General features: G+C 34.3%; 1 protein-coding gene across 1 annotated transcript; it reads left to right on the plus strand.

The window, feature by feature from the left end:
• Positions 1 to 62: 62 nt before the first annotated feature.
• Positions 63 to 11,206, plus strand: tbc1d17 (TBC1 domain family, member 17). The gene is made up of 17 exons (XM_073840773.1): positions 63 to 121; positions 820 to 915; positions 2,356 to 2,433; positions 3,419 to 3,536; positions 3,623 to 3,812; positions 3,893 to 4,004; positions 4,088 to 4,258; positions 4,340 to 4,465; positions 4,564 to 4,667; positions 6,386 to 6,480; positions 6,567 to 6,683; positions 6,785 to 6,885; positions 6,972 to 7,071; positions 7,193 to 7,290; positions 9,976 to 10,092; positions 10,195 to 10,281; positions 10,374 to 11,206. The coding sequence occupies exons 1-17, from the start codon at positions 95 to 97 to the stop codon at positions 10,557 to 10,559; spliced, it is 1,923 nt and encodes a 640-aa protein (XP_073696874.1). The 5' UTR covers positions 63 to 94; the 3' UTR covers positions 10,560 to 11,206.
• The last annotated feature ends 2,510 nt before the right edge of the window (positions 11,207 to 13,716 follow it).

The raw sequence follows: 13,716 nt of genomic DNA on the forward strand, positions 1-13,716 counted from the left end.
TTCTGATTGGCTGCCGCGGACGTGGGCGGAGTCATCCAGGAAAAAAACGGAAGTGTGATTGTTTTGGTCAAACTACGTGAGCACAGGAGGAGGAATGGACGCGAAGCCAGAGAGTCACAAGGTGAGTAGCGACAGTCTTGTTTGTCAGTAACCTTAAGTTTAGATCGACAATGTCACATTGATATGACATCACTCAAACCTACAACTTATATATATTTTGACGTTTCTACGTATTTAATGTCTCAAGGTAATTTTTTTCACAGCTGGAGCTAGTTAGCGATAGCCAAGCTGATGACTGACATGTCGTTCAAGCCTGATGGTTTAGTCAGTGTCATGTCGTTATGATAGACTGATATTTCAAGTACCACTGTCACCTATTCTGTAACACGTTCAGCAAGGCGGATTTTATTGAACGGCGTCACTAGTCAAACCAGTTAACTGGAGAGCTTGGATCATAACGTACAGATATATTATAGATTATTGCAAACTAACAGCTAGATTGACATTAACGCTTCCTCCACGTGATTATCTGTCGCTAGTCTAACTTCTGAAATATATCATTTGTATGCCACTGAATTGTTAATCCATTGTAGTATGTCAGGAAATGTCCACTATAGTAATAAAGCTACAATTATTTCATTTTTGGGTTATTAGAAAAAACAAACATTAAAATTTGTTATATCTGTTTAATGCTGTTGATATGATCAAAACTAAAGGATAATCATTATATATTGACTTATATCTTTGTTTAAAATTATCTGTAGTTTTGTTGACGTTTGGTCCTGCTGTAAAAGTGTGATGTATTATGTCATTTGTCAGCTGATCTTTGAGAAGGAGGGTGTTTACCTCCATACCAATGCCAAAAGGAGCAATCAGGACACAACCATCCCCGGCTTCATCCGGATAGTTGAGCGGGTATGATCAACAGACTGTGTCAGGATTAACATCTTTTATTATTAAACACTTTGATGTCATTACAGGCCTGTACACTGCAGTTCAAAAGTTTGTAATCAGTAAGATTTTTTTATGTAAAGAAGTCTCTTCTGCTTATCAAGGCTGCATTTATTTGAGTAAAAATGCAGAAAAAAATTATAGAAGAAGTTCACTTACAAAACAAACATTTTTAGATAATTTACTCACCCTCTTGTCATCCAAGATGTTCATGTCTTTCTTTCTTCAGTTGTAAAGAAATAATGTTTTTTGATGAATACATTTCAGGATTTCTCTCCATATAGTGGACTTCTATGCCCTGCCAGTTTGAGCTTCCAAAATGCGCTTTCAAGGCAGCTTCAAAGGGATCCCTGCCGAGGAGAAAGGGTCTTATCTAGTGACACGATCAGTTATTTTCTAAAAAAAAATGGACAATTTATATACTTTTAACCTCAAATGTTCATCTTGTTTAGCACTGCATGTGCTCTGTGTGTTCCGGTTCAAGACACTTAGAGTCGAAAAACTCTAACTTCAAAATGGTCCTACGTCACTGCAGAAGTACCGACCCAGTGTTTACAAAGTGAACGTGCAAAGAAGATCAAATGCCCTTTACAAAAAAAAAAAAGGTAAAACAGCAATGTAGGACGATTTGGAAGTTAGAGGAGAAAATGAGATGGGAGTTTTTCGACATACCCTAACTGTCTTGAACTGGAATACACAGAGTACACACAGAACTAGACAAGATGAGCATTATTGGTTAAAAAGTATATAAATTGTATTATTTATTTATTTTTTGGAAAATAACCAATCGTTCCACTAGATAAGACCCTTCTTTCTCGTCTGGGATCATTCAAAGCCATTTGAAGCAGCATTTAAACTGCATTTTGGAAGTTAAACTCAGAGGCACCATAGAAGTCCACTATATGAAGAGAAATCCTGAAATGTTTTCCTCAAAAAACATCATTTCTTTACGACTGAAGAAAGAAAGACATGAACATCTTGGATGACAAGGGGGTGAGTACATTATCTGAACATCACAGGTTCCAAAAAAATATTAAGCGGCACAACTGATAATAAATCAGCGTATTGATAATAAATGAGAATGATCTCTGCAGGATCATGTAAACACTGGAGTAATGGCTAAAGACAATTTAGCTTTGCATCACAGAAATAAATCACATTTTAAAGTGTATTAAAATACAAAACTTATTTTAAATTGTGTCAATATTGCGTAGTGATACTGTGTTTTTTTTTTCTGAATTTTGAATTTAAATGAATGCTGCCATAATGAGCAGAAGAGACTTCTTTTAAAAACATAACGTTTGAACGGCAGTGTATTAATAATGATGTTACATGTTAGTTAGTTAATTTTTTTCTATTTATTAAGAGAGTATTTAAGAGGTCTTATGACATTTAAACTCTCAGGATGGAGAGCCAGCACTGGAGTGGAGTCCTGTTGAGGAGGATGTGAGAAATGCTCCTGCTGTCTTCTATGCCAAAAAGGTTGGTATGAGAATGACTTGAGAATGTTCAAAGGTCACTTGTCACATGTTCATTTAAAATCAATATTGAACATGTTCAAAGAAAAAAACCTTGTTTTGGGAATTTTGAAAACTGTCATTTGCAGGCCTGGAAAAGGCATGAAAATAAAGGTTGAATTTACTGAAGATATTTGCACACATACAATAAAAGCATTAAGATCACGTAAATGTCATGAATATTCAGCCATGAAAGTGATGAAATCCCTGAGAAATGCTTAATATGTACATTACCATTCAAATGTTTGGAATCTGGAAGTTTTATTTATGTCTTTATTTATTTTTTTAAAGAATTTATTTATTTTTATCAGGGACACATTTAAAGCTGCAGTCTGTAACTTTTGGCGCTCCAGCGGTTAATAAACAGAACTGCGTAAGATATAAACTCGCAAACTTGAAATTGCGAGTTACAAGGTCCAATTGTGAGGGGTGAAAACGTCAAAGTGTATTTTTCAGAATTGCTAGTTTATATCTTGCAGTTTTGACTTTATAACTCGCAATCTGAGAACAAAAGTTAGAATTGTGAAATGTTGTGAAATTTTCTATTTCAAATAAATATTCTTTTTCTGTTCAAAGAATCCTAAAATATGTATCACGGTGTCCACAGAAATACTGTTTGATAATCTGAAATGTTTCTTGAGCACCAAATCAGCATATTAGAAATGATTTATAAAGGATTATGTTACACTGAAGCTTGAAGTAAAGGCTGCTAAAAATTCAGCCATGCAATCACACGAATAAATCACATTTTAAAATGTATTAAAATAGACAACAGTTGTAATAGTAATTTACAGTATTAATGTTTTTACTGTATTTTTGAGCAAATGCAGACTTGTTAAACCCAACAACATAAAAAACAATAAACTTCCAACCAACTCCAAACTTTTGAATAGTATCCTGTCACTTGAAAATCTCTCTCTTAATCTCTCTGAAACCCTGTTTCCTCAAAGGATGGGGAAGGAGGGGAAGAGGAAACTAAGTTTGACCCAGGCTATGAGCCAGACTGGGCCGTCATCAGTACAGTCAAGAAGGAAAGACGGCAAGAGCATCCACCAGTCAGAGAAACAGGTACTGTGCCAAAGTGGTACTGGTGTCAGATGAAGTGCGCTCGCATTTACACACTCTACATGCTCACATACGTATATGTCTTCTAGGAGGTCAGTGGGGCTCATTCTCCCTGCCCCTTTCAGAGCTGTACTCTCTTCGGAGGGCTCGCTTTTCTCTAGGCAGGAACTTCATGGTGCTGACCACCAGAGGGGGCGATCCTCTCCCTCCCCTGCATTTCCATCGAGGGGGCACTAGAGAGTTGCTAAAAGCAATGCAGCGTTACATCAGACTGGCCCCGTGAGTGGCATACTAATTTATCTTTTGCATTTTAGTACGCACATATGCACATACACTCATGTGACACATTCCATTGTAAGGTCTCCCATGGATGGTAGGCTCTTCCTGTCTTACCCACATGATTCTGGTGCCCTGTCGCAGTCGTTTGATGAGCTTCACCTCTTTGATGATACCAGTGCAGATCTAGTTTCTGTAAGTTATATTTGTTGTCTTTTGATGCGATTAAAGACACAAACAAGGACCTGTAAACATTCTATCTCATTGGTTATCCACAGAGGTTCATTCAGGACCCGTACGCGACCACGTTCGGGGGCTTCTCCAAAGTGACTAACTTCTTCCGGGGAGCGATTAGACATCCAGAGTCGCCCCTTGGTAGCCGCTCGCCTCGGGATGCTCATTTCCCACACTCAGCTGATGAGGAGCCAGGCTTTGAGCTCATTACCTGCGTGAGTTGCAGAGTCGTGGTTGTTTGTGTAGAATTGTTGATTTAGTGCGTAAATATAAAAAAAGTTTGTCTATTCAACCAGGGAGCAGAGCTTGGCCCCAGACCGGTGGTCAAAAGAGGAAAGCCTTTGGATAACTGGGATCAGTTTTTGGACCCAGAGGGTCGTCTCACTGATCCACAGAAGGTCAAGGAGATTGTGTTTAGAGGGGTACGTCCATGTTTCAGTCATCTTCTCCTAATTCTGCTTGCATGTCACAAACCAATAAAGTTACCACTGAATTAAATCGTTTTTTGTTTTTTTTCTAGGGCATTGTTCCATCTCTGCGGAAGGAGGTGTGGAAGTTCTTACTGGGGTTCTACCCATGGAACAGCACGACCAAAGAAAGAGAGGACATCCTCAGGGAGAAAACGTAAGCTAAATACATTTTGTTTTGTTTGACCATAAAGATGTCATTTCACCATGATGTAGTTGTTCCCTCAACCCATTTAACTATTTGCAGCTATTGTGGTTTCCTGTGTCTCTTTAGACCTAAGTTTAGCACATGAAATGTACTGCTGTCAAAACGTTTGGGGTCAGTAAGATTCTTTAAAAAGTTTTCTTTAGTCTCTAATGCTCACAGAGGCTAGGTTTATTTCAACAAAAATGCATTAAAACAGTTATATTGTGAGATATTATAATAATTTGTGACCCTGGACCACAAAACCATAATTTCTCAGTGTCATTTTTTTTTAAACTAAGATGTATACATCATCTGTAAGTTAAATAATAAGCTTTCCATTGATGTATGTTAGCATAGGACAATTTTTGGTTGAGATACAACTGTTTGAAAATCTGGAATCTGAGGGTGCAAAAAATTCAAAATATTGAGAAAATCGCCTTTAAAATTATCCAAATAAGGTTATTAGAAATGCATATTACTCATCAAAAATTAGGTTTTGACATATTTATAGTAGGAAATGTACAAAATATCTTTGTGGAACATAGAACATTAATATCCTAATGATTTTTGTCATAAAAAGAAAAATCAATCATTTTGGCTTTTGCTACAAATATCACATTTATAATAAATATTTTCTGTAGTAATATATTTTAAAATGTAATTTATTTCTGTGATGAGAAAGTTGAGTTTTCATCATCATTACTCCAGTCCACAACTTTACATGGTCTTTCAGAAATCATTCTAAAATGCTGTTTTGGTGCTCAATAAACATTTTTAGCACTAGCAATGTTGAAAACAGTCTGCAAACTACTACTTTTTTTTATTAAAAGAACAATTTATTTTAATTTTTGTAACATTCTAAATGTCTTTACTGTCACTTTTGATTAATTTAATGCATCTTTGATGAACACAAACTTGCTGACTTCAAACATTTGAATGATAACAGCAATTATGCTTACATTTTGACATTTAAATCTACCATAGGACTACTTTAATTCATACATAAACCTGACTGATAAGGCCAATAAAGGATTAGTTCACTTTCAGAATATTTCCTGATAATTTACTCACCCCCATGTCATCCAAAATGTTCATGCCTTTCTTTCTTTCTTCAGTCGAAAAGAAAGTTTTTGAGGAAAACATTCCAGGATTTTTCTCCATATAGTGGACTTCAATGGGGGTCAACGGGTTGAAGGTCCAAATTGCAGTTCCAGAGCAGCTTCAAAGGGCTCTACACGATCCCAGCTGAGGAATAAGGGTCTTACCTCGTGAAACGTTGTCATTTTTTATTTAACTTTTTAACCACAAATGCCCATCTTGGAACAGCTCGACCTCACGCAAAGTCGTGGACGCACATTGCAAAGCTAGTGCAAGACGAGCATTTGTGGTTAAAAAGTATATAATTTGTCATTTGTTTTAGAAAATGCCCAATCATTTCGCTAGATAAGACCCTTATTCCTCGACTGGGATCATGCAAAGCCCTTTGAAGCTGCATTGAAACTCCAATTTGGACCTTCAACCCGTTGATCCCCATTGGAGTCCACTATGTGGAGAAAAATCCTGGAATGATTTCCTAAAAACCCAAATTTCTTTTCGACTGATAAAAGAAACATGGGGTGAGGTAATTATCGGGAAGTTTTTACTCTGGCAGTGAACTAATCCTTTACATTTGTTCTTTTTCCTTTCAGGGATGAGTATTTCAGAATGAAGGTTCAGTGGAAATCAGTTAGTGAAGAGCAGGAGATGAGGAACTCTCTCTTCAGAGGATACCGTAGCCTCATAGGTACGTTCAGCTGTGTCATCGATCTTATAGCAAGTGTAAACTGTCACCTTCTACATCTGATTTGCTCTTTCTCTTTGATTGGATAGAACGAGATGTGAATCGAACAGACAGGCAGAATTCCTTCTTTTCTGGAAATGAGAACCCAGGACTTACGCTGCTCCATGATGTACTCATGACATACTGCATGTATAACTTCGATCTGGGTATGTACATTTCTCCTTTTTTCCCTCGTTTTAGTTCCACCTACTGACCACTAGAGGATGCTGTTATCTCTCTTATCGCTCTTTCACACTTTGCTCTTTAGGTTATGTCCAGGGGATGAGTGATCTTCTGTCTCCTCTCCTCTTTGTTACCCAGAATGAGGTGGAGTCTTTCTGGTGTTTGACAGGCTTTATGGATTTAGTGGTCAGTAAACACCATTTTTTTTGTTTTCTGATTGTGTTATTCAGTCGATGCATTAGCTCTAGATATAATGCTTTATCCGTCTTTAGCACCAAAACTTTGAAGAGTCTCAGGAGGCCATGAAACAGCAGCTGCTTCAGCTCAGCCTACTATTGAGAGCACTTGATCCAGAGCTGTGTGACTACCTGGGTAAACACAAACACATTCTCTGTAAACCTCTGTTTTCTTTATGTGTTTTTTGTCTTACGGCTGATGCACGATGGCACAGCTGGTTTAATTTGGTTTTGTTTGTTTGATTTTTCTATCTTAGACTCTCAGGACAGTGGTTCACTTTGTTTCTGTTTCCGTTGGTTGCTGATTTGGTTTAAGAGAGAATTCTCTTTTGAAGATATCTTAAGTCTCTGGGAGGTAAGATCAGATATTTTGTTAAACGCTGCTAAACGGTGTTTTTCTACTATGTTGTATAGGACTGTTTGTATGTTACACAACAAATTACACTGCCGTTCAAAAGTTTGAGATCAGTATGATTTTCTTAGGAAGTTTCTTATGCTCATCAAGGCTGCATTCATTTGGTCAACAGTTCTGAAAAAAACAGCAATATTGTGAAAGATTATTACAGTAATGTTTTAATATATTTGAAAATACAATTTATTCCTGTGATACAACGCTGAATTTACAGCATCATTAAGCCAGTCTTCAGTGTCACATGATGCATCAGAAATCCTTGTAATATGCTGATTTATTATCAGTGTTTGGAACAGTTGTGCTGCTCAGTATTTTTGTTGGAACCTGTAATTCTTTTTTCAGGATTCTTTGATAAATAAAAAGTTAAAAAGAGAGCATTTATTCAATAGAAATCTTTTTAACTGTTTCCAACATGGATAATAAATCAGCATATTACAATGATTTCTGAATTATGTGACACTGAAGACTGGAGTAGTGATGCTGAAAATTCAGCTTTGCATCACAGGAATATATTATAATATATTATATATAATTTTTTTAATGTGTATTTAAAAATAGAAAAAAGCTATTTTGTCATTTAAAAATAAAGTGGATATTTTATAATTTTGCACAAAGCACAAACAATGTAAGGAAAGATGAAGTCAACTTTATTCGAATAAATTGTTCACTTTTTATTTTTTAAATATTGCTCTAAAATCATCATCAATAATGATATATTAAATCGAATATGTTTAGAATTCATTTGAATTAATATATTTGAGCAAAACATACTAATTCAGATGTTAACCGCAATATAGCATGTGAACTTACAGTAGTTTTCTCATGTTTTCTGTAGTTTGATTAACTAATTACCTCTTTAATTCAAGAATATGTAATCTGCTTTCACAGTACGTATTTACATACACAAAATCAATATTAAATAATAATTAACATATTGATTTGTTATATTTATGTATTAAATACTAAACATCCTCTTCTCATCTCATCTGTGTTATTATCTCAGTATATATTATCTATATAAATGTTCTTTATTTTTTAATATTTTTAGTTTTCATTTTATTTTATAGGTAATTTTATGTGCTTGTTACATTTTTTTTTATTAGTTTTGGGATTAATTTATTTTATTTCAGTTTTAGTTTCAGTAGTTTTTACATTTTTTATATTTGCATTTAGATTTAATTTATTTTTATTTTAGTTACAGCAGTTTAGCTTTTTTAAATATTTGCATTTAGATTTAATTTTTATTTTAGTTTCAGCAGTTTAGCTTTTTAAAAAAAATATTTGTATTTAGATTTAATTCATTTTTATTTCAATTTTATTTTTAGTTTTTTCAGTTTTAGTATTTAGCATTTTTTAGTTTAGTATTCTTTCATTTAGATGCCATGGTAAATTTTCTAATTTAGTGTAAGTTTTTTATCTAATATTTTTATTTTATTTTATTGTAACACTTAAAGTTAAACTTTGCTAACTACTTAAGGTAATATGAACAAAGAATAAACAATATTTCTACAGCATTTATTAATCTTTAATATTAATTTCAGCATTTACTAATGCATTATTATAAATAATAATTGTTTGTTAACATTAGTTAATGCACTGTGAACTAACATGAACAAACAATGAACAACTAACTAACTAACTAACGTTAACAAAGATGAATAAATACTGAAATGTATTGTTCATTGTTTGTTCATATTAGTTAACACAGCAACTAATGTTAAAGGAACACTCCACTTTTTTTGGAAATAGCCTCATTCTCCAACTCCCCCCGAGTTAATAAGTTGAGTTTTACCGTTTTGAAATCCATTCAGCCGTTCTCCTGTTCTGGCGATATCACTTTTAGCATAGCTTAGCATAGATCATTGAATCCTATTAGACCAATAGCATCGCGTTCAAAAATGACCAACGAGTTTCCATATTTGTTGTATTTAAAACTTGACTCTTCTGTAGTTATATCGTGTACTAAGACCGGTGGAAATGCAAAGCTTCAATTTTCTAGGCTGATAAGATTAGGAACTACACTCATATTCCGGCGTAATAGTCAAGGAAGTTTGCTGCCGTAATATGGCCGAAGCAGGCGCAGTAATATCATGCAGCACATGTGCAAATACTAACCTAGCTGGGAACTAATTTCAGGCGCTGCGTGATATTACTCCGCCTGCTACGTCCATATTACGGCAGCAGCCTTCCTTGACTATTACGCCGGAATGGGAGTGTAGTTCCTAATCTTATCGGCCTAGAAAATCACAGCTTTACATTTTCCGCCGGTTTTAGTACACGATATAACTACAGAAGAGTCAAGTTTTAAATAGGACAAATATCGAAACTCGTTGGTCATTTTTGAACGCGATGCTATTGGTCTAATAGGATTCAATGATCTATGCTAAGCTATTCTAAAAGTGATATCGCCAGACCAGGAGAACGGCTGAATGGATTTCAAAACGGTAAAACTCAACTTATTAACTCGGGGGGAGTTGGAGAATGAGCCTATTTCCAAAAAAAGTGGAGTGTTCCTTTAACAATTGACACCTTACTGTGAAGTGTTACCTATTTGATTTTATTTCACTTAACAAAATACTTTTAATATATTTATTGAACCGTAACAACACCGCTTCCCATGTTTTCCAGGTTCTATGGACCCGTCTGCCATGTGAAAACTTCCACTTACTTATGGCCAGCTCCATTCTTGAGTCTCAAAAAGAGGAGCTGATTGGTTCAAATCATGATTTTAACTCTATACTGAAGGTGTGTATAGAATTGTTTCAGCCAATGGAAATATAAAGCAGAAGCAAAAAAAGACACACAGTAAGTAAGTTGGTGATTCTAAACAAATGTGTGTGTTTCCAGCACATTAATGAGCTGACCATGAAGCTGGACCTGCAGTCAATACTCTGTGGAGCAGAGGCTATTTATTTGCAGCTGACACACTGCAAGGTGAGACAGTACAGATATGACTGCTGATATGCAATGAAAAACAACCATGGTCATGCATACTACATAATGCTTACTGACCGCTCTGTTCTCAGGAGCTGCCTTTGAAAGTACAGGAAGTTCTCGGGCTGCGTGTCCCATCCAACTCATCAGAAGAGAGTCCGGACTCGGAGCCCGCGGAGACAGACACCCTTCTTGCTCAGTCGGAGGCCAGAGGAGCTTCATCCTGCCAGCCGTTCAATGGACAGACACCACAGCGCCCGCCTCCTACATACCCCTAATTGAAGAAGGTGATTGGCAGAGGGAGAAACACATGATTATAATTTAACTATAATAATGACTATTAAAAAAAAAAACAATAATTAACGTTTGTAAAATATGGTGAATGTAACTCAGAGATTGAAATCTAGATCTGCGGCAGCCTAATACAAACAAGATCAGCTGACTGTTTTATACTGTACTTTCTTAAGAAGGGCAGAGTATTTTCCATATGCTGTTTAAAGTGTTGCGTGAATGATTGTGAGCATTGCAGACAAAGAGGGAACGCTTACATCCTGTGATGCTTAGTGTGTGAGCATTATAGTCTTAGCTCATATTTTATCTGTTAATATTATATGCATTTATGAGCGTTACAGATATCTAATTGTTTGATCCACTATACTCGCGGTACCTAAAACCATGTTATACATTATGTATTGTATGAAAATGTATATTAGTTCCGTTTTCTCTGCCTTTCTGTTTGTTGTCTGTTTGTCTCTCCCTCACTTACTTTTCTCTCTCTTTACTGTTACACTCAGAATATAATGCTGTGCACAACCATTTTGCATGCAATGTAGCAAGAGCTACTTCATATTATTTCTTTTATTAGTTTTTACCATGAGGCTTTTTCATATGGTTTAAGAATAAAACATTGAAATTTAGTCCCTGACATTGTGTTTGAGGTATTGTATTTTACCAGATGTGCACTTTATTTTCATTCCTTGGCCACATAAGAGGGTCCCCTTGACCCCCTAGACTCTCAGAACAAAAAGGTTTCTCAGTAACACTTTATAATTAGATTAAAAACAATAGGATATACATGTAGTATTTGCATTTCATACATATGCATATTCAGTTAATACAAGAAATGTAATGGAAAGTTAATAAATTAATTAAACAAATCAAGGCCATACATAAACATTTACCATTATTTGTATTATTTTAATATCACATTAAATCGATTAAAATCTTTGTAACATTTTAAAATAACATTAGAATCACAGTATGCACTACCAGTCAAAAGTTTTTGAACAGTAACTTTTTAAATGTTTTTTAAGAAGTTCCTTCTGCTCACAAAACCTGCATTTATTTGATCCAAAGTACAGCAAAACAGTAAAATATTTTTAGTGTTTAAATAACTGTTTTCTATTTGAATATATTTAAAAATGCAATTTATTCCTGTGATTTCAAAGCTGAATTTTTATTCATTACTCCAGTCACATGATCCTTCAGAAATCATTCTAATATTCTAAGATTTTTTTCAGGTTTCTTTAATTAATAGAAAATTCTGAAGAATTTTCAGAAATCTTTTGTAACATTATGTCTATTATATATAATCACTTTTGATCAATTTAAAGCATCCTTGCTAAATAAAAGTATTAATTTCTATAATTTCTTTCCCTAAAAAGTATACTGACTCCAAGCTTTTGAATGGTGTAGTGTATAATGTTACAAAAGCTTTTTATTTCAGATAAATGCTGATCTTTGGATCTCTCTATTAATCAAAAAATTATGTAAAAATGCATTCAATTGTTTTAAATATTTATAATAATAATAATAATAAAAATGTTTCTTGAACAGCAAATCTTGATGTCGAAAATGCAGCTTTGATCACAGGAATAAATTACATTTTAAAATGTATTCAAACAGAAAGCAGTTATTTTAAATAGTAAAAATGTTTCAAAAGGTACAGTTTTTGCTGGACTTTGGATCAAATAAATGCAGGCTTGGTGAGCAGAAGAGACTTCTTTAAAAAAACATTTGATTGGTAGAAAATTTTAATTCAGATTTTAGTTTTTTTTAATAATAATGAAATAGCAACTTCACTTTTATGTAAAATCTTCATTATTTTTGTTATTATCATTATTATTATCTTAATATACAGTGATGAAAACTCTCTCTGAAACACTTTATTGTAACTTATAATAAATTAAGTGAAAAAAAAAAACTATTATTTATATATATAATTCATTAGTAACACCCTAAATAAATATTTGGACTTTCATTTAAGATCTTTATTGTCATTATTAATTATTTTAATATCTAAATATACTGTGATGAAAAACTTTTTCTTTACAACTTTATTACAACTTAAAAAGGCATTACATTATATGTAAATGTTCATTAACATGTTTTTATTTTAATAAATTAAAAAATAATAAATAACAATGCGAAAGTCAAAGTCCTACACTGCCAAAAAAAAGGCTTATCTTAGTATTTTTGTCTTGTTTCTAGTCAAAATATCTAAAAAAAAATCTTTAATTGATGTATTACTTTTGTTTTCAAAAAAAGTGCAGTTTGCCTAAAATAAGTCAAATTATCTGCCAGTGGGGTAAGTAAAGTACTCTTGTTTTTAGAATATTTTACTTACCCCACTGACAGATATTAAGTGCATTTTGCTTAAAACAAGACTAAATGTCTTATGTCATTTTGCTTATCTAGTAAATGCATCTTAATTTAAAAATTTGTAGATGTTTTGACCAGAAACAAGACAAAAATACTAAGTAAGGTAAGCCTTTTTTGCAGTGTAGATAATTATTTTTCAAATGTATCTACATTCTTTATCTTTACTTTTACTCGCCTTTCTTTTGAGATGAGTGGGTAAATCTGATAAAACCACTTCATCAACTGGAGCATTACAACAGATTAGCCAGTTTAAGAAAGTCTCAAAAGAAGAATGAACTGAGAGATAAGAACTTGTTAGATCACTTTTATTTGGAATTTATTAGAAACCGAAAAATCCATGTTTAGAGTGAAATGATGAATTAATGAACCAGAAAATCTTTTATTTCAACGTTTGACATATGTTTTGTTTAACCAGTTAATTTATGTCTGGCACGGAACAGCATGGCTCACCACCAGTGCCGTCGTCAAACAAACAAACACATTCACACACTCCATCAGCAGGTGTCTGACCGGGGTTAAATGATCAGTGTAAATGGGGTCACTGTTGCCCACTGTCCTACCAAATGAGCTGGAAAATGAGGGGTGGAGAACCACGCCTCCTTCTCACCGTCCTGCTCACTGCTCTTTCTGCAGTTCGTCCTCCTCTTTTCTCTGTCCGTCTCTCTCTCACCCTCCCTTCATTTTCCCACTGTGTTTGTTTGAATACAGCTGCAACTTATGAATTTAGCACGGCACTTAAACAGCCCTGCGATCTGCCACCCTTCTTTGTCTCGT

This window comes from Garra rufa, chromosome 1, assembly GCF_049309525.1.
Source record: "Garra rufa chromosome 1, GarRuf1.0, whole genome shotgun sequence".
NCBI classification, from domain to species: Eukaryota; Metazoa; Chordata; class Actinopteri; order Cypriniformes; family Cyprinidae; genus Garra; species Garra rufa.

Coding starts and splice junctions, on each gene's coding strand:
- tbc1d17 (XM_073840773.1), top strand. CDS start 95: ATGGACGCGAAGCCAGAGAGTCACAAG. Junction 916..2,355: donor TCATCCGGATAGTTGAGCGG/GTATGATCAACA, acceptor TTAAACTCTCAG/GATGGAGAGCCAGCACTGGA. Junction 3,813..3,892: donor CGTTACATCAGACTGGCCCC/GTGAGTGGCATA, acceptor TTCCATTGTAAG/GTCTCCCATGGATGGTAGGC.